At 45.1% G+C, this 24,856-nt stretch overlaps 1 protein-coding gene across 1 annotated transcript; it reads right to left on the reverse strand.

The window, feature by feature from the left end:
* Positions 1-59: 59 nt before the first annotated feature.
* On the reverse strand, positions 60-2,745 carry LOC125512342 (uncharacterized). Its single transcript, XM_048677430.2, has 3 exons — positions 2,503-2,745; positions 1,298-1,719; positions 60-1,083 (listed from the first exon to the last, which is right to left on the reverse strand). Exons 2-3 carry the CDS (start codon positions 1,694-1,696, stop codon positions 319-321), a joined length of 1,164 nt encoding a protein of 387 aa, XP_048533387.2. The 5' UTR covers positions 1,697-1,719; positions 2,503-2,745; the 3' UTR covers positions 60-318.
* Positions 2,746-24,856: the final 22,111 nt, after the last annotated feature.

The raw sequence follows: 24,856 nt of genomic DNA on the forward strand, positions 1-24,856 counted from the left end.
GATTCAATTACCACATATCAATGGCTTTGTCACAGCAGCAAAAAAACAACACAAGATAGTAAGAATTAAGAAGACAGCTGGTTCCATTATAGAAAGAGACCTTTGACTCAGTGGGGGCAAAAGTTGTACTGAAAAGTTTAATAAATCTATCATACAAAAAATTCCCCTTTCTACACGGTTAATACAGAGCGTCAAGTACACCAACAAGTGACTGGTATCTTCAGAGTCCACACTAACCATAAATCCACTATTCTAAAGTAAGCGATATGACAACATAACAAACAAATTCTAAGCCTCTTCATTCATAACTTTTAATGGCTATCTAGAACAAACTGCAGAGTTAGCCAAATTCCTTAACTCTGATAAATGTTCATCAGTAGAGATGTTCAGTGTAAGCCTCAGATTAGTCATCAAAGCCTCTTGCTCCCAGCTAATTGATCCATAAGCATATAGTGCCATCATTGTTGCACGATAAGCATGCAACTCAAGCAGATGGGTTTCTTCCCCCAGACCACCTTTAATTGGAAGAGGTGATTCAGTTCCAGATACAGAAGCTTCATCATCATCATCAGTCCTACTACAAATATCTCCACTGTCGTACTCCTGAGGATGTGCTTGTCTATAGGGGCTACCGTAGGGATTGCAACTACCAACAGAGGATGCGGCACTATCAGTATCACTATCTTGAGTTGTTACAGAGGGATACTGATAATCAACATTAGCATTAACCACTGCAAGGTTTGTTTTAGGAAAGCCATTTGCTCTGTTATTTAAGGAATCATGCATGCATTTTTCACCCAGCATTAAGCATGGGGAATCAACAGCATCTACCTTATCCATCAAATGAAGAGAATCTCCAGGACCAAGATGTTGGCGTCTTCCATCTCTGCGAGAAGTCTGAAATCTCTTAGTAACTTCACTGCGCTGCATAGGGAAAGCTGATGCAGCAGAGGTTTTCCTCTTCATGCCTCGAGACATATTGTCTTCAAACACATTCTTGTTCTTTAATAGAAGATGACTGCCCCCTGAATTTCCACCTTTTGTCCGACTCCTGTGTGAACCAGCAGCACATCTTGCAGAATCCTGAAAGTAATAACCATGGCGTTAGCGAGTTATTACTATTTACCAGACACTGAAGACTCTCTTCAAGCACTACAGTATATACTATTTAAAATGGAAATAAATAAGGCTGTGTCAACTGTTTGCCATAAGTTGTCCATAATTTCCATAACAGGCATAACATAGAAGCTTGTGCAACAATAATAAGTATTGGATAATTTGAAGGGGTGAACTGTACCTTTGGAAGAGCAACCCATTTGCCATCTTGCCAAAGCTGCCTTGTCCTAAGGTTGGATGCATCTACCCTCAATTCTAGGGAGGATCCGAGGAGCCTGACAAGATAGTACTCATGACCAAGCAATCTCACGACTTCCACAACCTTCCATGAATAGCTGTCGAAGACTTCAAGGATGTCGCCTGGGACCCAGCACACCAGACCATCTGGGGACGGGGGAGAAGGCCTTATCACCTTTCTTGGAACCCTTTCAATGGCCAGACTACCGTCAAGCAGACATGGATCATAGCTTACGAGATAGGTGTGCCCATTGCCAGAAAGGATCTCGGCAGGCCTCCAGGAACCAAAAGGTGCCTCCGCCTTCTGCAGTACCTCCACCTTGCCCCCTTTGCGGAATTTCATAGCGTCTTGCTATTTGCCAAGCACTGTTGCAGATAGATCACAAATTTTAGTATTTGAGCCAATGTGTTCTTAAAAACAGGATAAAAGATCTAAACTTGTCAAGGAGTATTGAATCGAACAAGATAAACTAATAAACATAACACGGATGATACTATCACATTGAAAGACAAATTCATCATAGATCAGAATGGGATTTCTGAAGTGTATTGTGCTGCAACCAATTTTTTATGTTATCTTGCACATCAGAACCTTACAGTAAACTGCAACGGTTGCACGTGCAGATTCAGTGCAATCGGATGCATCGAATCACCAATCCATAGGACAACAGATAGACGAACTGACTGGTTTAATTACTAGACTAGAATAGTCGGACGAGAATACTTGGCATGAGAAATTGCTACGGGCACAACTATCCTCTGCAGCAAGTAATCAAGGAAGAGATTACCCGACGTATCGCCCACCAGATCAACAATAATCCATGGCGGACAGTTCAAGCAGACTCGCAATCTGGATTACCAGGCCAGAAATACTCCTAGAGGAATTACGGGCTCGTACATCGACGAGAAACAGATCGAATAAACTAGTAAATCCGCGCAGCAGAACGATCTGTCTATTCTAGTGAGTTCCCGAACAAGCACCTTCGAACTGGGGACCAGGAAACTATGGCGCTTAGTCAACCAGCTAATCAATCAATGCGATTACTCTCGCCGCCGCCTCCATCCCCGCATCAAGAACAACGCCCGCCCCAGACTCTAGAAAGAACGACAAAAAATTCAAAGACGGAACAGGAGGAAGGGGGCGCAAACCTTGCGATGCCGACTGCGGCCGCGGCCGGGAAGAAGCACGGAGAGAAAATCCGAGGAAAGGCTCCGCCGCGCGCCCAGAACTCCGCCCTGATTCTCCGCCCCGCGAGAGGAGAGATTAGACGAAGGAGAAAACCGGAGAGAAATCGTGAAGCGGAAGAAAAAAGGGAATCCGGAAATTAATTTTCTTTAATTAATTAACCTGGGAGGGTTGCGGATTTTATACGTGTGTATCGAGGAGGGGGGGAGGTTGCGTTGCGTGGTGGCGCTTTCCAGAGCAAGGCGACAACTGAAGCCGCATCTCGGCCGTCGGATTGGAACTGCCATCCACTGTGCTCTCGGTCCACAGCCTCGGCGCCCGGGCCTTTCCGTCCGATGCGGATCGGGCGGCTCGGATGGGTCGCGCCCTTCCGTGGTAAATTACCAACCCTTTCTTTTACTTATTTTTATTTAAGATAAGATGAAAATTATCAACCCTTTCTTGGGCTGTCCGTTACGGTGCGTATGGTGTGCGTGGCTGGCCGCCATGTGGCGTCGAAGAAGAAGAACAACGTTTGAAATGCACAAACATATTTTGGATCGTGCGCGGTTTTTGTCAAGGATATGTAAACATATGGATCAGATGCATGTCAAAGTTTGGACGGGGAAAATGCTGGCCCCATGATAGCTGCTGCCAGAGCTAGAATATGGGATGAAGTGAAAACTGTTTGTAAATTTCGGGTAACAGATAGTTATACTTAATAATTGTGTGTGATTTATGGTTATCTTTTTTATGTTTTCAGTAGGGATAGGTTTTCCTTGGCCGGCAGTCGCTTGCGCGCCGCAGGCTCACACTAGATCCAACGCCTCAATTTAACTACTTCTGGTCCACACATACAGATTCGTTCGCCCTTTTCCTATTCTTTATCTCCTTCTTTCTCTGGCCCTCCCTACCATGGCTTCTTCTACCTCGTGCTGCCCTCGAGCAGAGCAACACATGCTCTTCCGACATGGCCCTTGTCGGCCCCAGCTTCGCCCACCCCTAGCCCCTAGGCTGCCTTACCAACGCCGCCTCTCCCCAAGCCACCTACACCCTGCGCCACCATCGTTTCCGGTGCTGCTCAGGGAAACAGCTGGCCACAACCACCATCGCTATAAACAGTGAGCTCGGGGGTCACCAGTGTGCGGCTAGCACGAGAGTTGCTACAACTGGCGTCGTGGGGGATGTTATGGCCGTTGATGCGAGATGTTGGAAATAGGCAACAGAGGAGCTGCGACCCACAGCGGAATTAGCTAGAACCAATTACGGCGAGGACATGACCCACAAAGGCGGTGACAAAGTTTTTGTTGCAACCCGCATCAGTTTTTTCTACTATCATTGTCTGCTTTTGCTACCACCGGCATCGGCATTTGCTACATCATTCACGATGTTGATGCAACCCCTACGACGGCGACGATGTTTTTTGTTGCAACCGGCTATGGCGAAAGCTACCACCGGAGACTTTTTTGCTACAAGTATGCATGGATTAGCTACGAGACATGACGATGGTGACAATGCTTGCTACAACCGTTGTCAGGTTTGCTACGACTGGCGTCGTTCTTTGCTACATACTTCATGGCTTAGCTGCGACGTGCGTTGGTGGCGACGACGTTTTGCCTGCAACCATCGTTGAATTTTGCTACATCCATTCATGGCGGTGCTTCCACACACACTGGCGGCGATGACATTTTTGTTGCAACTATCTTTGGGTTTTGCTACGACCGACGAAGTTTTTGTTACATCCATGCACAGTTATGAAAGCGCGGGATATCTCTCGGGGATGAATGGGAGATTTTTACAAATTCGAAAGATTTTGACAAATATCAGAGTCATGAAATAGTAACAGAAGGGAAACTAAATCAACACAGTGAAGCAAGATGGGCACACATAATAGATACAGATGAAGAACATGCAATCATACATACACATAAATGTAAACATGAAGAACTGAAGGAATGAAACACATAGTGATGAATGTCTTCAATTCAACGTCTTCAATATGCAAGACACAGATTCTTCAAAATGCAGAAGTACTGAAAGTAAAGGATTGAGGAATTTGAAACCAGGATGGCTCGGTGATGACACAGTGATTTTTTTGACCAATTCCAGTTGTTGTACCAATTATACATCTGGTTAGGGAGGCTAGATTGAACTTAGAGGACACTTAGTCCTCACCTTATTCCTCTTGTGCTAAGGTCACTTAAACCTGACTAATCACTCGTGGCAAGTCTTCAAGGAAGACTTCCGAAACCTTCACGGGCTCGTTCTATGGCACTCCACAAATTCTTCTTGGGTGCTCAAAATATGACACCTAACCGTCTGGAAGAATGACAGTCTTCAAAAGTAATAAGCATCAGATCACACATGACAATCTCTTCAGTGATGCTCAATCACTTTGGCTTTGGGTGATTGAGTTTTTCCCCACTTGGGTTTCTCTCAAGTTCGTTGATAATCCCCAAGTGCAAGGAATCATCGTAGAAATTTTCAAAGATGAAAGTGATAAGTATGGAGTGTCGAACCCACAAGGAGCTAAAAGGTAAGATTAATATTCTTTCAAGTCCTATCTACCACTGATACGACTCTACGTACACTGGTGCGCGTCGGTCCTAAACAAACGGTTTTTAACCCCTTTCCACGATGGCAATCGGAACCGTCGCCAAGTGAGTGTGGGTGATAGGGGGGTCCTTCCCACACGACCCAGAAACCATTGGGGATATGCCCTCCTGGCACACACGCTCGGCAAAATAAGGTCGTGTGCGACCGGCGAGCACTCAAATACAGAAATACATACAGTAGTGCTCAAAAAAATACAATTATACAGGCAAAATCATTTCCGGTCGTAAGTACATCCCACACAGTAAGTCACCACTAAACGTTTCATTTGTATATACATCCCACACAGTCACTACAAGGAAAACATTTGCGCAAGGTGACGTAACGCAAACAGTTTTGAAGAGAATGTCGTGTGTGATTGTTCATTGATCCAACACGGTTTATTCCTAGAAACTGTGTGCGTTGCTTGAGGCCATCGCACACAGTGATTTCTCATTAACCGTTTGCAATAGGAAAACCCCAATTAGCAAGCTAATTGGCCAATTAGCGGGCTAATTGCCCTATTATTAATAGTCTATTTACTAATCTAATTGACATTCATATTAAGCACATAATATATTCCATTTCCATATTAAGGAAGCAGGATTTTATAATTGAAATACATCAGAGTACAACATAATATAGCTTCAGCACTCAGCTACCCCATTACACAACTACACCAGCAGCAAATTTCACATGCAATATCTAGAACCTTTCGAAATTAGCATCATAGACGGTACATAGAGAGATGCATCTCATCTGGAAAACTGCTGAAGCGGAAGATCCTTCATTCATGTTGAAGGTCTTTGCAACTTTAGGTCAGTGCCTGTGGATGATTGACGTCCATCCTTCGACCTCTTCAAGAACACTTCAATATTGAACCGTGGTTGTTGTATGAAAACTTTCCTCGCCTCCTGACCATAGAGGTGGTTTGAGAGGTAATCATTAGTGAAGCCTGAAAACAAGGATGTGCATAAATATCTTCTCTATATTGGAAATGGGGCAAAGGAATACAAAAAGGCAAGGTGTAATAGTTATTACCATCTTGTAAACCTTAGTGCTTCTCATTGTTTCCCTGCAACACATATAAGGTAGTTAGTCATCAAGTTAAGTAAGGGTTCGCATGCTATCAGTAAAATATGTTGATGATAAATAAGTACATTGCAGATTCATCAGATTAATTCAAGCCACATGGAAAACCTATTTATCCAAACCAAGCATGATTAAGAATTAGGAAATATAGCACTTGTATATGTTTCTCATGTATTAAGTGCAGCCAAATTCGATTTATTCCTCACATGGTATACAATAACAGAATACAGGCACAACAATTGAACATCGCATTGCAGAATTGAACCAAGTAGTTAACTAAACACCACAACAAATGAACCAAACGTTAACTGAGCACCACATTGCACAATATAACATACTCCTAATAGAAGATCAGACAGTTAACCAAACCAAGCATGCTTAACAATTTGGAAATATAGCAATTGTATTTGTTTCTCATGTATTTAGTACAACCAAATTTGATTTATTCCTCACATGGTATACAATAACAGAATGCAGCCACAACAATTGAACATTGTATTGCAGAATTGAACCAAGAAGTTAACTAAACACCATAACAAGTGAACCGAGCCATAACAAATGAACCAAGCAGTTAACTAAACATCAATTGAACAATATAACATACTCCTAATAGAAGATCAGACAGTTAACCAAACCAAGCATGCTGTGATGCCCTCGGTTTGACCGTACACTAATCATACACGCAAATGTGTACGATCAAGATCAAGGACTCACAGGAAGATATCACAACACAACTCTAGACACAAATTAAAATAATACAAGCTTTATATTACAAGTCAGGGGCCTCGAGGGCTCGAATACATAAGCTCGAATACACAAGAGTCAACGGAAGCAACAATATCTGAGTACAGACATAAGTTAGACTTGTTTGCCTTAAGAAGGCTAGAACAAAAAACAACATCGATCGAAAAGGCAAGGCCTCCTGCCTGGGAGCCTCCTAACTACTCCAAGTCATCAGCGGCCGTCACATAGTAGTAGGCACCCTCGGGGTAGCAGTAGTCTTCAGTGGTGTTGTCTGGCTCCTAGGATCCGTCATCTGGTCGCAACAATCGGGTACGGGGGAAAAAGAGGTAGCAAAGCAACCGTGAGTACTCATCCAAAATACTCGCAAGACTTACATCAGATCTAAACTAAGTATGCATCTGTATCAAAGGAAAGGGCTGTACCTGTGGACTAAACTGTAGAATGCCAAAAGAGAAGGGGAAAGCCTAGCCTACCGAAGACTAGCATCTTCAAGCATCTTGCAGCATATAGAAGAGTACAGATCAACATAATGTAAAGCAGTAGTGTTATCAACCTCGGCCAGAGATCCTTTCTCGACTCCCTGCGAGAAAGCAATCCCAGAGCCATACTATCCATTTCTCATCACAATCCAATTCTCATCACAAGTATCCAGTTCTAGTTGTATCGATCGGGATACAACTCCAAGTGTCTGTTACCATAGGACAGGCTATCGATAAATGTTTTCTTCCCTGCAGGGGTGCACCAACTTACCCATCACGCTCAATTAACTCCGGCCGGACACACTTTCCTGGGTCATGCCCGGCCTCGACCAAACAATACGCTGCAACCCGACCTAGGCTTAATAGAGAGGCCAGCACGCCGGACTAAACCTATGCCCCCAGGGGTCATGGGCCATCTCCCCGGGAACTCCTGCACGTTGCGTACGCGGCCGGTGAGCAGACCTAGCTACCTCCTTCAACAAGGCAGGAGCTTACGCAGTCCAACCCGGCGCGCGTCGCTCAGTGGCTGACGTCTATTAAGTTTCGGCTGATGTATATGACGCAGACCGCCCATACTATGCCCACATGATGGTTAGTGCTATCAGGCCAGAGGCCCCTCGGATCAAATATCCAAACTGTAGTTGTCGGGGATATACCCCGCGGTATGACTCGGCCAGATGTATAACCCGACCGGACTTGACGACTCACTAATGACCCGCCCTGACTGGACGACTCACTAAGTGACCCGCCCGAGCCTGGCGACTTATGGGTGACCTGGCAAGCGGATCAAAGGAGCGACAAGACCCGGGCGCCCAAGAGGCTCAAGGCCCAGAAGGCCGGCTACGTTATGGTAGGCTGGCTTAAGAGGAAAGGCGTGAGGAATATCTCCTTTACGAGGAAGCAAGACCCGGACTTGTAATCAACTTGTAAGAGAAGATAGACTAATCCTAGTCCTACTAAGACTCCACATGTAACCCGCCCCTTTAACTTATATAAGGAGGGGCAGAGCTCCCCAAAGAGGAAGAAGTAACAAGAAACAAGATCTAGGGCTAGACACCAAGAGGAGAGCCGGCTTAGGACGACTTCCTCATAATCATAATGAGATCTAGCCACAAACAGCTGTCTAAATCTTCGTCTTGTGCGTTGCGTCTCTCGATTCCGCTCAACCCCTTCAAGCTACCACATAGATGCGTTGGCCTCGCGACTAAGTCCTTACACTAGGACATCTGCCGTGACAATTCCACGACAGTTGGCGCCCACCGTGGGGCTCGTGCACGGTGGTGTTGAGTTCTTGGAGGGATATCTTTTAGGGATTGAGAAGTTCGTAATTTTCCGGATGAAGAAGAACCGATTTAGAAGGATCTACAACAACTGCGAGTTCATCGGTCAAGATTGAAGAAGTTTCCCGCAGTGTGTATAAGATCGAGAAAATTTAGGGTTGCCGAAAGCCAGCGGGAGATATTTTTAGCTGTGCCACGCCCTCAAGCCGCCGAGACAGGCAGGAAATCGGTCTCGCCGAGATAAATTGCCGCGTCATGTGGGCTGTTAAAGCTGGCAGGTTCCGTCAACAGGCGTCATATGTGTCATGTGCTAGTACAAGCGGCGATTAGGATAGCTGCTTGCGGCCACGAGTTCGTCAGATCAATCTACATGAATCAAGTATCTGCCGATCGACTCAAAACCCAAAGCCTGATGGATTCCCAAGTTATTTCACGTGAAAGATTTCTCAACTAGTAGTACGAGTCCAAAAGCTATATGGTGATGTACTACCATCTGACATGAGCTAATGATGAGTGCCCGGTTCTCGAGGCCAAAGGAAAAAATAATGATAGGGGAAAAGATGGACGACCAAGAAACAGAAATGGCCACAACCTGGATTCTGCTGTTGCTTGCGCAGCCTCGTCTCCGAGCCGGTTACGACTTCAGCAGCCTCGCCTCCGCTTCCGAGTCTTCAAGCCTTGAGCCGCCCTTTTCCTTTTCCTATAGTCTGCTCGTACGCCCCTACGGCGGTCGTGCCTACGAGTTGCTGCCCCAGCGGATCCGGAGCTGCCTTCTCAGGCCGGGTCAACCATCCGTTGCACGCAGCAGCACGTACTTCTACTATTCCTTACTACTGTCTGTGCAAGCAACTACATGACCAAATTCACGAGAGGAAAGAAAATAAAAAAAAAGATCAAGTCCCCAGAATGAAAAAGGACGGAAGGGAGCGCACATAATCAGATCAACCAAGCATCTGCTATCTTTTTTGTCTTACTACGTCCAACATTAGTATCGGCGTTCGTCTGACAAAAATACCAGGTGCTACCCTTCTTAGTTATTTTTAATATACTTTAGGTTACTCCAGCAGATAATATTTTTTGTGTAGGGTAATTATTCATTACAAAAGTGACGTCAAAACTCGGATACGGAGCTCGCCAGCATGATCCTACACTAGCGTTCGTCCAAGGCACGCTGCCCAAGCAAAACGCTGCAGTCGATTCACCCGTTTACACCGGCGTACAAACGCCGCGGCTGAGTCGCCCGTCTGCGCCGGCTTACAACACCGCGGTTGACTCGCCCGACCGCGCCGGTTTATAATGCCACGTCCGGTTTTTTCTTATAGTAATTTTTCACTGGTTGAGACGCCCGAGGAAAATTTTAGGATATAGTCCACTACAAAAGTGACGTCATGCCATGGAAATAAGGCTCACACCGGTTTACGACGCCGTGGCCGTCTCTCGCGTCCGCGCCGGCTTACAAGCGAGGAGGGCAACTTGCTAGTCCGCACCGGCTTACAAGTACCGCCGCCGACTCTCTCATCCTCACTGGTTTAAAACACCACGACCGACTCATCTGTTGTTCGGGCGAATTAGGTGATATTCATCTAAGTTTATTTTATTAAACATATTGTTTTCATCAAAGAACAATTGCTTTGGTCTGTATATTTTTATGTGTAGCAAAGGTGGTGCCATGTTGTGCCTATGAAGTGTATGTCAGCGCCATCACGCACCGGCGTCTGCGCCCGCTTACTGATGGAACAGGTGTGCGCAAGTCGCCGCCCGTGCAGCTTAACCTACATCAACCCGCCGTTGCGGTGTGAGCTGCCTCTGCCATGACCTGTATAGCCTCTTTGAGTCGCCGGGACCCTGCGACCCGTGTCACCGGAACTGAAGAAGTTTCGTTGAGCCGTCCCGCGTTAAAACGTCACACGTTGAACCGCCGCCTGCCCTCGGGTCGACTCGCGGCCGTTTCAAGCGATTCAAAGTTGCCGCCTCCACCGCCTCAACCGCGCTGCCACTGCAGTTTATGAGCCGCCGCCCTGGTGATGCCTCCGTCTCGCTGCCGCGTCAACTCGCCGGAGCCACGTTGAGCCGCCCTTGCCACTTTGAGCCGCTGGGGTTATATTAAGTCACCGGTTTGCCTGAGCCATCGGAACTATAATGAGTCGCTGATCTGCCTGAGCCACCTCTGTCGCGATAAACGGATTATCCATCGTCCAAACAAATCAGGTGCTATCCAGCCAAGTTTGATTTATTAGCACATGTTGTTTTGTCAAAGAACAAGTTTATCTTTGCCTTGGTCTGCAATATTGTTTATGCAGGGCAATTACTTATGACAAAAAGTGATATTATACCGCGGAGATGGAGGCACGCCAACATTTTTTGGCACAGGTGGTCGTCGTTACTCAACGGACTCCCGCACCGGCTTACAACATCGTGGTCGTCTCCCACGGCCGCACCGGCTTACAACGTCGTGGCTGTCTCTCACGACCGCACTGGTTTACAACGCCGCGGTCGACTCTCCCGTCCACACCGGTTTAAAACGCCGCGACCGACAGATCTGTCAGCACCCGCGGCCGACTCGACCGTAATTGATTCCAGTTTCACCATGGTGATCATCAACTCCGCGGTCATAATTGCTGACCTAACGCACCAGGTGAAATCCATCCAGTATATTTTTATATTATATATTGCTTTTTCTATGGAAGAGAAAATACTCTAGTTTGCAAGTTGTCCCATGCAGGATTCAAACCGGTCTATATTACGGTTAATTATGAAGAATCTCAAGCCAACTCCTCAAGTCGCCTCGAGACTCGGGGGCTATGATGACATGACTCAGTAAATGATTGCCAGTTTAAAGCAGATTCAAGAACTCCGGGTCATTGGAAGAAAAAATAGCCCGGCCCCGGAGGCTACTGTCTTTTTGACGAATATTTAAAGGCCGTCAGGAAATTTCCGGCTTAAAAGAAAGGATTCCGGTTCAAAATCCGGTTCAAGGTAAACCTGTTTCCCACAAAGCTTGAAGCTCTCAAATCCGGTTTAAAGTTCCGGATTCAAAAAGATTTAAATCTCTCGCAAGTTCGAGTTCTCAGAAAAATTAAAGGTTGCCAAAAGAACTTGCTGCCATGATGCGCGGTTCGAACTTGGATATCCTGCCTTACGGCTTATCTTATTATGATCACTTGGGGGCTTCCTGCTCATCGAGCATAGCTATCAATACCCTCTTGATCGGCGCAATGCCAAAATTTATATGGTCACTTGGGGGCTTCCTGTTCAAACATAGGTCGTATTCGAACCAAAGAGAACATAGCTGTCGATACCCTTTTGATTGGCAAACTGCCGAACCTACTTGGGGGCTTCTTGATCGTATCCGAATCATAGCTCAACCCCTTTAGGAATCGACGTGGATCGTATTCGAATCAGCGTCGTTAAACAACTCTCAAGGTCATTTGGGGGCTTCCTGTTCAAACATAGGTCGTATTCGAACCAAAGAGAACATAGCTGTCGATACCTGTCGTGGAATTGTCACGGCAGTTGTCCTCTTGCAAGGACTTAATCATGGAGCCATCGCAGCTAGGAAGCTTGAAGGGGTTAATCGGGACAAAGGACACGCGAGGTTTATACTAGTTCAGCCCCTTACGGTGAAGGAAGGCCTACGTCTAGTTGGGTTGGAATTGCTTGATGTTTCGATGACCAGGGAGCGAGATACGCTATGTCCGGTTCTCGATTTGTTGTCTCTTGCCCTAAGCCGCTAGCGGGTCGTCCCCTTATATACACGGGTCGACGCCCTACGGCTTACAGAGTCCCGGCCGGCTCATTAACAGTGTCTGGCTCGGTGACTAGTTACTTCTACCTTACAATACAAGTCACGCCCTCATGGCGGTTTATCACCATGGGCCATAAATCACCTGTGGGCCTTTAGACCCTTTACTGAACCGCCATCTTCACGTCTTGGTCTTGGGCTTCAGATGGGCTTCTCTTTGCGTAACCCGGCCCCTCCTGGGCGGCTTACATAAATAGTTATATCCCCAACATTAGGCCCCAGATTGATTTGAACCGGTTCATGTCAATCTTTAAAAACCTTATGAACTGGCCTTCAGTCTTCTGTTTTGTGCGGAAACTTTAACCCGCCGTGACGTCATCATCTGGATCCGGGTTAAATCTTCGTGACGTCATCTTCAATAAAACTCATATTTTATTCCGTCATATCCTCCAACGGATCTTTGCCTTTACTGACCATCCCGAAAACTGAGGCGTTGGGGTTGTTGTAAAATGATATTCCATCTCCTCGTTTCTCGCGCCGTCTTGGTCGGCCCCTCCTTATAAATAGATGCGACCTAGGTTTTTCATTTCCTTTAGTCATCTTCCTCCTCGCACCTCCTTCTTTGTTGCTCAAGCTCCGCCGCCGCCGCCGCCGTCGACCCCCTCGTCTTCACCGACTCAGGCCGCTGCATCACCCTGAACTTGAGTAGAAAACGACGGCGACCCTCCGCAGTTCTTCCGCATCTGTGAGTTCCTCTTTTCCCCCTTCTCAGATCTGCATTGAAACCGTCTTGAGTTTGTCGTCGTTCATCGCCGCCCGACGCAAAACCTCCATTAGCTCTCACCTCCAATGCCTTGTTTAAATTATAAAAACAACTTAGAACTGCTGCGGAAAATATTTGTGCTTATCCTGTATGAGAACAGATCTCATTTCCCTTGTTTTGGAAGCCTTCTGTGAGTATGTGAACTTCTCTGTACTGTTTTTAGATCTAGAAATATTTTCCTTTCCAGAGCATCGTTTGATCCAAAATAATGATGGCAACTTGTGAAACCTGTTTGTTCCACACTTAGCCAAAAAACTGCGTCTGTTGACTCTGTTTCAGCCATAGTAGTCCGCGTAGCCGGTTTAAGATAATACCGGCTGTCAGCACCGCTTGCCTCTGGTGACTTAAGAAAACCTTAATCATCTTTAATACCTGCAGCTGTTAAACATTATCACATAGTTACCTGCATGTCATTAGGCCCCTTCTTAAGCCGCCATCTTAAATAACTCAATAATGTTTATACCTCACATAGTTACCTGTAGGCTTCAATTTACCCAATTGTAACACCCCGAATGTAACTTTCCCAATTTGCACTCCAACTCTTGCCGTTTCCGGCGTTAAGTTAATTTATTTTCTCGGGTTCGGGTTTTTGTCTCCATGTGTTGTTATCGTTGTCATGCATCTCATATCATGTCATCATGTGCATTGCATTTGCATACGTGTTCGTCTCATGCATTCGAGCTTTTTCCCCGTTGTCTGTTTTGCATTCCGGCGCTTCGTTCTCCTCCGGTGGTCATTTCTACCTTTCTTTCATGTGTGGGGATTAAACATTTCCGGATTGGACCGAGACTTGCCAAGCGGCCTTGGTTTACTACCGGTAGACCGCCTGTCAAGTTTCATATCATTTGGACTTCGTTTGATACTCCAACGGTTAACCGAGGGACCGAGAAGGCCTCGTGTGTGTTGCAGCCCAACACCCCTCCAATTTGGCCCAAAACCCACCTAAGCCTTCTCCATCATCTAGAGAGTTCGATCACGATCGCGTGGCCGAAAACTGCACCTCATTTGGACTCTCCTAGCTCCCTCTACCTCTATTTAAAGTCCCCTCCCAAAATTTTTCGGATCTCTCCATCCCTAACCCTAAAATATCTCCTCCGCCGCCGTCGGACACGTCCGGACGGAGCGGACGTGTCCGCTCGCCGCCACCGACCAACCGCGCGGTGCCACGTGGCACCCCGGCGCCCGCCGCCAGAAAGCACAAGTGCTCCCTAGGTGGTTTTGATAATTGATGACAACATATCTCTTGTTGGACTAACACTTCTATCTAGCATGTTTCAGATAAGTTCAACAATGGAGTGGCATGGACTAAAGGTTGTGGGAACTCCTTCAAGATGCTAAGGACAAGGGATTGGCTAAAGCTTCAAGCTCAAGACTCTTCACTTTTACATTTTAGTGATCCAAGATCACATTGAGTCCATAGGAAAAGCCAATACTATCAAGGAGGGATGAGGTGTTGCTTAATGAGCCTCTTGCTTCATGTGCTTAATGATATGCTCCAAAATCCTCAGCTACTTTCCCACATCCACATATGACCTAAACTCTAAGCCAAACTCGGTCCTACCGATTCTTCCTATCCGGCGCCACCGAGTTTCACTTGTCATTAGCCACTGCCAAACCCTAGCAATTCGGTTCTACCGATAAGGTTCTCGGTCCCACCGAGATGGGATTGCAAACTCTCTGTTACCCATTGCAATATTCTCGGTCCCACCGAGATATGCAATCGGTCCCACCGAGATTGCAATGTAAACTCAGTGTTTCCCCTTTGTAACTTTTCGGTCTCACCGAGTTCCACTCGGTCTCACCGAAAGAGCAAATCGGTCCCACCGAGTTTGCCTGACCAACTCTCTGGTTAGCTAATTACCAAACTCGGACTCACCGAGTTTGTGTAATCGGTCTCACCGAGATTACGTTATGCCCAAACCCTAACCGAATCGGTCCTACCGAGTTGCATGTCAGTCCCACCGAAATTCCTAACGGTCACTAGGTTTACATTTTCGGTCCGACCGAGTTTTATGATTCGGTCCCACCGAGATTGGAAAACTGTGTAACGGTTGGATTTTGTGTGGAGGCTATATATACCCCTCCACCTCTTTCTCATTCGATGAGAGAGCCATCAGAACACACACATCATTCCAACTCATTTGTTCTGAGTGAGAACCACCTACTCATGTGTTGAGATCAAGACATTCCATTCCTACCATATGAATCTTGATCTCTAGCCTTCCCAAGTTGCTTTCCACTCAAATCTTCTTTCCACCAAATCCAAATCCTATGAGAGAGAGTTTAGTGTTGGGGAGACTATCATTTGAAGCACAAGAGCAAGGAGTTCATTACCTACACACCATTTGTTACTTCTTGGAGAGTGGTGTCTCCTAGATTGGCTAGGTGTCACTTGGGAGCCTCCGACAAGATTGTGGAGTTGAACCAAGGAGTTTGTAAGGGCAAGGAGATCGCCTACTTCGTGAAGATCTACCGCTAGTGAGGCAAGTCCTTCGTGGACGATGGCCATGGTGGGATAGACAAGGTTGCTACTTTGTGGACCCTTTGTGGGTGGTTGCTTCTTCGTGGACCCTTCGTGGGTGGAGCCCTTCGTGGACTCGCGCAACCATTGCCCTTGGGTGGAGCCCTGTGTGGACTCGCGCAACCGTTACCCTTCGTGGGTTGAAGTCTCCATCAACGTGGATGTAGGATAGCACCACCTATCCGAACCACGGGAAAAACATCCGTGTCTCCAATTGCGTTTGAAATCTCCAAACCCTTCCCTTTACATTCTTGCAAGTTGCATGCTTTACATTCCGCTGCTCATATACTCTTTGCATGCTTGCTTGATATGTATTGTGCATGTTGAATTTGTGCCTAAACTCCACTTAAACCGAAAGAGATTAAAAATTGCAACTTTAGCACTAAGTGTCTAATCACCCCCCCTCTAGACACATCTACTTCTAGTTCCTACAAGTGGTATCAGAGCTTTGGTCTCCATTGCCTTGGTTTAATCACCATTGGAGGAAGATGGATGTGTCTACTTTAGGGAGTCTTAGACATAGAGTGCCCATTTTTGATGGAAAGTATTTTCATGAGTGGAAAAATGAGATGCTTGTAATCTTCAATCAATATCATTTGAACAAGTATATTGCTAGCCCTTGTGCACCTCATATTGATCCCTTGCATCCTACCCTAGATGAAGATATTGACATGATTCGCAATCTTAGAACTATTGAGCTCATTATTAGAGGATTGCCCAGAGATTTGATTGCTAGTTTGCCTACTCAAAATTGTGCCTATACTATATGGAAATCTCTTGAGGAACGGTTTCCCAATCACTCCTTGAAAACTTTGAATGAAATTCTCCATAAATCTATTGCCTTGAGTAAGATGAACTCCAGTGATCCTAGTTTTGGTAAATGTTTTCTTGAACTTGCCAATCTTAAGCATGCTAAAGGAGATGTTGGAATCATTAATGATATCATACTCAAAGCTATAAGAATTCATAAAAGTAACCACTTTGATCATTTATCTAATGAATTGCCCTCTCTAGGAAATGATGAGTCACAAGATCATGACGAACATGAATATTATGATGATGATGATAGTGACTCCGATCTTGATGATGCAATGAGACATTTTGGTCTTATGGCAAATCTTCGGGGATATGAATCAGGAGGAAAGGAATGGGTTCTTGATAGTGGATGCACTGATCATATGACCGGAGATGAAGAGATGTTTCGTGAGCTTGCTGAAAACAACGGCCCTCGAAAATATGTCACCTTTGGTGATAATTCAAAGGGTAAAGTGGTTGGCCTTGGTAAGGTGGCCATCTCACATGATAGCTCCATTCAAAATGTCATGCTCGTTGAATCTCTTGGCTATAACTTACTTTCTGTATCTAGACTTGCTGATTTCGGCTTGAATGTCCTATTTACTAAGGTAGATTGCCAAGTATTTCGTCGAGACAATCATAAAATGGTCTTTACGGGTATGCGTAGAGGTGATCTTTATATTGTCGATTTCTCTAAAAAGGCACAACCTAAAACTTGCTTTGTTGCTAAATCCTCAAAAGGCTGGTTGTGGCATAGACGACTAGGTCACGTTGGCATGAGAAACCTTGACAAGCTTATTAAAGGAAATCATATCCTTGGAGTTAACGATGTCATATTTGATAAGGATAGACTTTGCAGTGCTTGTCAAGCAGGTAAACAGGTTGGAGGAAGACATCTTGTGAAGAGCATTATGACCACAAGGAGGCCACTCGAGCTGCTTCACATGGATCTTTTTGGTCCCAATGCCTACAAGAGTCTCGGTGGAAATTCCTTTGGTCTAGTTATAGTTGATGATTTTTCAAGATTTACGTGGGTGTTTTTCCTCAATGACAAATCGCAGGTCCAGAAGATCTTCAGAAACTTCGCCAGGAAAGCTCAAAATCAGTTTGATGTGAAGATCAAGAAGGTTCGGAGTGACAACGGAACGGAGTTCAAGAACGCAAATGTGGACACCTTTCTTGAAGAAGAAGGGATTTCACACGAGTTCTCGGCTACATACACACCTCAACAAAATGGAGTTGTTGAGAGGAAGAACCGGACGCTCATCGAAATGGCAAGGACAATGCTTGATGAATACAAGACGCCAAAGCACTTTGGACAGAAGCGGTTGAGACAGCTTGTCACGCAACAAATCGCTTATATCTTCACAAGCTACTCGGCAAGACGGCATACGAGCTCCTCACCAGTAACAAGCCTCAAGTTGGATACTCTCGAGTATTCGGCTCAAAGTGCTACATTCTTGATAAGCATCGTCGTTCAAAGTTTGCTCCTAAATCTCATGAAGGTTTTCTACCCGGTTATGGCTCAAACTCTCACACTTACCGTGTCTACAACAATTTCACCCGAAAGGTTGAAGAGACGGTAGATGTGAAGTTTGATGAATCTAATGGCTCGCAAGTAGAGCAATTGCCAATTGATGTAGGAGACAAAGACCCTTCAGAAGCAATTCAAGATTTGTCCATTGGCAAAATTCGTCCAACGGAGGTGAAGGAGAGTACTTCATCCGTCCAAGTGGAAGCTTCTACTTCACAACAAGGTGAACCAAGAATCGACACGGAAGCATCCACAACTGGGCCACACCAATATGAAGAAAACGAGGAAGTACGTCAAGATGAACATCAACAACCTCCTTCTCCACCACGACAAGAGAACGACGACGTCAACAATGAAGAAGGCCAAGAAGAAGAACAAGATGAAGAAGATGCTCAACAAAGACCCAAGCAAAATCTCTCACGAGTTCGAGCAAGAATTGCTAAAGATCATCCCGTCGAGCAAATCCTCAATGATATACAAACCGGGAGAATCACTCGCTCAAAAACTCGTTTAGCTAACTTTTGTGAAAACTATTCATTCATCTCTAGCATCGAACCAATGAAGGTTGAAGAAGCATTGGAAGATCCGGAGTGGATAAACGCTATGCATGAAGAGCTACATAACTTTGAGAGAAACCAAGTTTGGACATTGGTTGAGAAGCCCGACAACAACCACAACATCATTGGTACCAAATGGGTGTTTCGCAACAAGCAAGATGAAGATGGACAAGTGGTCCGCAACAAAGCACGTCTCGTCGCCCAAGGATACACACAAGTCGAAGGTATGGACTATGGTGAGACATATGCTCCCGTTGCTAGACTTGAGTCCATTCGCATCTTACTTGCTTATGCTAATCACCATAATATCACCTTGTACCAAATGGACATTAAAAGTGCTTTTCTAAATGGAGAAATAGAGGAGGAAGTTTATGTCAAACAACCCCCCGGCTTTGTCAATCCTAAGAAACCTAATCATGTTTACAAACTTCACAAAGCTCTTTATGGTCTTAAACAAGCTCCTAGAGCATGGTATAAATGCTTGACCAAGTTCCTTACTACAAGTGGTTTTGAAATTGGTAAAATTTATTCTACTCTTTTTACTAAAAGGGTTAATGGAGAACTATTTGTATGCCAAATTTATGTTGATGATATCATATTTGGTTCAACTAACCCTCTCTTTAGTGAAAAGTTTGGAAAGCTAATGTCAGAGAAGTTTGAGATGTCTATGATGAGTGAACTCAAATTCTTTCTCGGGTTGCAAATCAAGCAAACTAAGGAAGGTACATTTGTCTCTCAAACAAAGTACACCAAGGACTTATTCAAGAAGTTCAATATGCAAGAATGCAAAGGTATGTCTACACCCATGCCTACTAGTGGACATAATGATTTGACCAAAGATGGTGAACCTGTTGATCAAAGGTTTATCGCTCTATGATTGGTTCATTATTATACCTATGTGCTTCACGTCCCGATATTATGCTAAGTGTGTGCATGTGTGCTCGATATCAATCTGCTCCTAAAGATTGTCATCTTAAGGCTGTGAAAAGGATAGTGAGATATTTAATCCATACACCAAATTTTGGCATTTGGTATCCTAAGAGGTCTTCTTTTGATCTTGTTGGCTATTCCGACTCAGATTATGCCGGAGACAAGGTTGATAGAAAGTCCACTTCGGGTACTTGTCAATTTCTTGGTAGATCTCTTGTGTCTTGGTCTTCCAAGAAACAAAACTCGGTATCCTTATCCACCGCCGAAGCGGAATACATTGCCGCTGGTTCATGTTGTGCTCAATTACTTTGGATGACCCAAACTCTTAAAGATTATGGGATTTATGTGAAACATGTTCCACTGCTTTGTGACAATGAAAGTGCTATCAAAATTGGTCATAATCCTGTACAACATTCTCGAACTAAGCATATTGAAGTTTGTCATCATTTCATTCGAGATCATGTTGCTAAGGGTGACATCAATCTTAAGCATGTTCGCACCGATAAGCAATTAGCGGATATATTCACTAAACCGCTTGATGAGAAAGTGTTTTGCAGGTTGAGAGGAGAATTGAACATCATTGATGCCTCGAACTTGGAGTAGAAACTCCATTGGATACATGCAAGACATGAGCTTATGACTAATCCATGATATATCTCTTATGATAACTATCTTATGTCTTGGATATATTTGCACCTTGCATGTTGTCTAACCCATGTAGGTGCTTGGTTGAATCTAATTCCATGAGATTGCGACTCACTCATATCTTGAGCAATCTCTACAAGACCAAGACTCTACACAATAGTGGTTGAAGACAAGGAAGCACAAAACCATTCAAACATATCCTTTGACAAATTCTATGTTAAGCTTCATGATTGTCATTTTTGGATACACAAGTGCTCTTCCTTGCAAGAACTAACCCATGTAGGTAGATGAACTCAAACTCCAAGTGGTTCTCCCAACTCTTGATGAACTACATCAACCTTGAGCACCCATACAAGTTCAACTACATGAGCAAGAACCACATCACCACCCAAGGTATGTCATTCCATCTTGGAGAAGCTTTACTCCAAGACATGAGTCAAAGCAACTCAACAAGATGTGAATACATCAAGATTCTTAAACGAAAAATGCTAACCCCATTTTGAGCTTAAACGATGAGTATGACCTATGATCAAGTGTCCTCACTTGACTCCTAAGTCAATATACTCTAACATAGGTGACTATGTCACCGCCCAATTCTAGATGAAGTTCTCTTGTGTCCTTGTCTGAGTTATTGCATTTGTTCCTTGCATATTTGTTTTCTTCTCTCTCAAAAAAAACTTCATCTAGCTCTTTCAGTTTTCTCTCTTTTCTTTTTGTTTTGTTCTGCATTTTCTGCATTTAATTCCTTGCAAATCCATCAGCTAATTCATTGCAAATCTTTGTGAAATCTTACTTGACTAGTGAGCTGAGGTGACAAGTGTTTTTCTCTGTGTAAACTCGGTTTCACCGACTTGCAAATTTCGGTCCAACCGAATATTTTCGGTACCACCGAAATGTGCCACTCGGTGCCACCGACTTTGCAATCAGAAAAACAGTTTGCCACTTATTCTACATTTCTTACGATCCAGCTCCACTCAATGAATCTTGTCCTCCACAAGCATCACAATTTTATCCTCTGCTTTGTGCTGAATCTCAAGGACCAAACCCATTCGACGGATTCCAGGAAAAACCTTCTTGGGAATTGATGTCAAAGGGGGAGAGAGAGAGATCACATCAAAGCTTGTAAGAAAAAGAGATCACATCAAGAGAGAAAAAGTATTAAGGGGGAGAGAAAGTCTCAAGGATCCCAGATGTTGTTAAGGGGGAGAGAGAGATCTCCAGGGAGAGAAAAATACTCAAGGATCCCAGATGCTTGATGTTCAAGAGGAGAGATGCCACATGTCCTTTTAGGGGAAAGACATGTTCATATGAACTCATTTGAATTAAGTTTTATTCAGCTCTGATTTTCTGTTTCCTATCTTCTCCCAATATCCCATGTAAGATTCAGGGGGAGCAAGACACCTAAGGGAAAAGAAATCAACCAAATTCTTTGCATATCTTTATTTTTGGGGACATGTTGAATCCAATGATATCATTCTCTACATGTCATCCCAGTCTTGGCATTCTTGTGGTTTCTTTGTTTGCTCTGGCTAGTGGATGTACCTGTGTTATCTAACCTTGTTTGCAGGTTCATTCCATCCTAAGCCAACTCGAGACCACAAGGTAAGTATATGCATCAAAATCATGAGTATGAGGAGTTCTTGCTTATGTACACACTGTTTGCAAGAAGGACTCATGAGCATGAAGGTATTTTCCTTAATAATCTTTTGCTCTGATGCATATGGCCAAGATACATGTAACACATTGCCTACTCTGTCATGATTATGCTCTCACATGCCTCTATATTTCATATTTACATGAGTGCATACATGTAGGGGAGCCTATGCTTGCTACATGTTCTTCCAAAGCTTTACTCGCTGTTCTGTATATCTTTATTTAAAGCTTTGATGTATGTTGCCATCAATTACCAAAAAGGGGGAGATTTAAAGCACAAGTGCTCCCTAGGTGGTTTTGATAATTGATGACAACATATCTCTTGTTGGACTAACACTTCTATCTAGCATGTTTCAGATAAGTTCAACAATGGAGTGGCATGGACTAAAGGTTGTGGGAACTCCTTCAAGATGCTAAGGACAAGGGATTGGCTAAAGCTTCAAGCTCAAGACTCTTCACTTTTACATTTTAGTGATCCAAGATCACATTGAGTCCATAGGAAAAGCCAATACTATCAAGGAGGGATGAGGTGTTGCTTAATGAGCCTCTTGCTTCATGTGCTTAATGATATGCTCCAAAATCCTCAGCTACTTTCCCACATCCACATATGACCTAAACTCTAAGCCAAACTCGGTCCTACCGATTCTTCCTATCCGGGGCCACCGAGTTTCACTTGTCATTAGCCACTGCCAAACCCTAGCAATTCGGTTCTACCGATAAGGTTCTCGGTCCCACCGAGATGGGATTGCAAACTCTCTGTTACCCATTGCAATATTCTCGGTCCCACCAAGATATGCAATCGGTCCCACCGAGATTGCAATGTAAACTCAGTGTTTCCCCTTTGTAACTTTTCGGTCTCACCGAGTTCCACTCGGTCTCACCGAAAGAGCAAATCGGTCCCACCGAGTTTGCCTGACCAACTCTCTGGTTAGCTAATTACCAAACTCGGTCTCACCGAGTTTGTGTAATCGGTCTCACCGAGATTACGTTATGCCCAAACCCTAACCGAATCGGTCCTACCGAGTTGCATGTCAGTCCCACCGAAATTCCTAACGGTCACTAGGTTTACATTTTCGGTCCGACCGAGTTTTATGATTCGGTCCCACCGAGATTGGAAAACTGTGTAACGGTTGGATTTTGTGTGGAGGCTATATATACCCCTCCACCTCTTTCTCATTCGATGAGAGAGCCATCAGAACACACACATCATTCCAACTCATTTGTTCTGAGTGAGAACCACCTACTCATGTGTTGAGATCAAGACATTCCATTCCTACCATATGAATCTTGATCTCTAGCCTTCCCAAGTTGCTTTCCACTCAAATCTTCTTTCCACCAAATCCAAATCCTATGAGAGAGAGTTGAGTGTTGGGGAGACTATCATTTGAAGCTCAAGAGCAAGGAGTTCATTACCTACACACCATTTGTTACTTCTTGGAGAGTGGTGTCTCCTAGATTGGCTAGGTGTCACTTGGGAGCTTCCGACAAGATTGTGGAGTTGAACCAAGGAGTTTGTAAGGGCAAGGAGATCGCCTACTTCGTGAAGATCTACCGCTAGTGAGGCAAGTCCTTCGTGGGCGATGGCCATGGTGGGATAGACAAGGTTGCTACTTCGTGGACCCTTTGTGGGTGGTTGCTTCTTCGTGGACCCTTCGTGGGTGGAGCCCTTCGTGGACTCGCGCAACCGTTGCCCTTGGGTGGAGCCCTGTGTGGACTCGCGCAACCGTTACCCTTCGTGGGTTGAAGTCTCCATCAACGTGGATGTAGGATAGCACCACCTATCTGAACCGTGGGAAAAACATCCGTGTCTCCAATTGCGTTTGAAATCTCCAAACCCTTCCCTCTACATTCTTGCAAGTTGCATGCTTTACATTCCGCTGCTCATATACTCTTTGCATGCTTGCTTGATATGTATTGTGCATGTTGAATTTATGCCTAAACTCCACTTAAACCGAAAGAGATTAAAAATTGCAACTTTAGCACTAAGTGTCTAATCACCCCCCCTCTAGACACATCTACTTCTAGTTCCTACACCGCCGCCGCGGCCGGCCCTCCTCCACCGCCTCCCGGGCCACGCCTCCACCGCGCCCCCCCGCCGCGAGCTCCGCCGCGCGCCGCCGAACCGCCCGCCGTCGCTCCTTCGCCGCTCCGCCGCCTCCCCGCCGGCGCGCCCCGCCGCCGCACCGGGCCGCCGCGGCCGCCGCCGCGCTCCACCGCCCCGGTCGCGCCTCGCCGCCCGGCCGCCACCGCCATCACCACCGCCGCCCGGCCGTCTCCCCCTCCTCCGGCGTCATCCCCGCCGCCGGTGAACAGTGCCCCGGCCATCCTCGAAGTCCGCGCCCGGCCAGATCTGTGATCTGTTTTTTTTTCGGGTTGACTTTTCTTAGAAAACCCTAATCCATGTGCCTATCTTCATCATGCTATAACTTTGCATCCGTAGCTCCGATTCATGCATATAGCATATCAAAATGTTCATCTCAGAGAGTATATCATTTCATTCCATTGCATCATTTTCATTTGAGTTCATCTTGATGCCCGAAATGCTGTTAGAAGAGGGCTACTTGAGTTAATTGTCAGATCTGCTACTCCATTTAGCTTTTTGTCATTTTTGCCATGATTATTGTGTGCATGATATGCCCATGAGTTCTACATATGTTTTGTTAAGGGTTTTGCCATCTTTCCAGAGGTGCAACCCATGTATTTTTGTGATAAGTGTGGTGACTAGCACAAGCTCGCAAAGTGGTGCACATAGTAATTCTGATTTCAGGGACTTAGCATTTCCACTAAGTCCTTGTTCTGTTTATCTCATGATGCCATATGTTCATGTTGTTTCCTAGTGATCTGTGCCTCTTTTGAGGATGATCAGTAAGGATGTTTTATTAATCTTGTAGTTCTCTATCCATCCATGTCTTTGTTTGCAATTATGGAGCACCCTAGCTTGTGTCAATCGA

The sequence above is a fragment of the Triticum urartu genome, chromosome 6A, assembly GCF_056163025.1.
Source record: "Triticum urartu cultivar PI428250 chromosome 6A, HENAU_Tu73, whole genome shotgun sequence".
Classification (NCBI taxonomy): domain Eukaryota; kingdom Viridiplantae; phylum Streptophyta; class Magnoliopsida; order Poales; family Poaceae; genus Triticum; species Triticum urartu.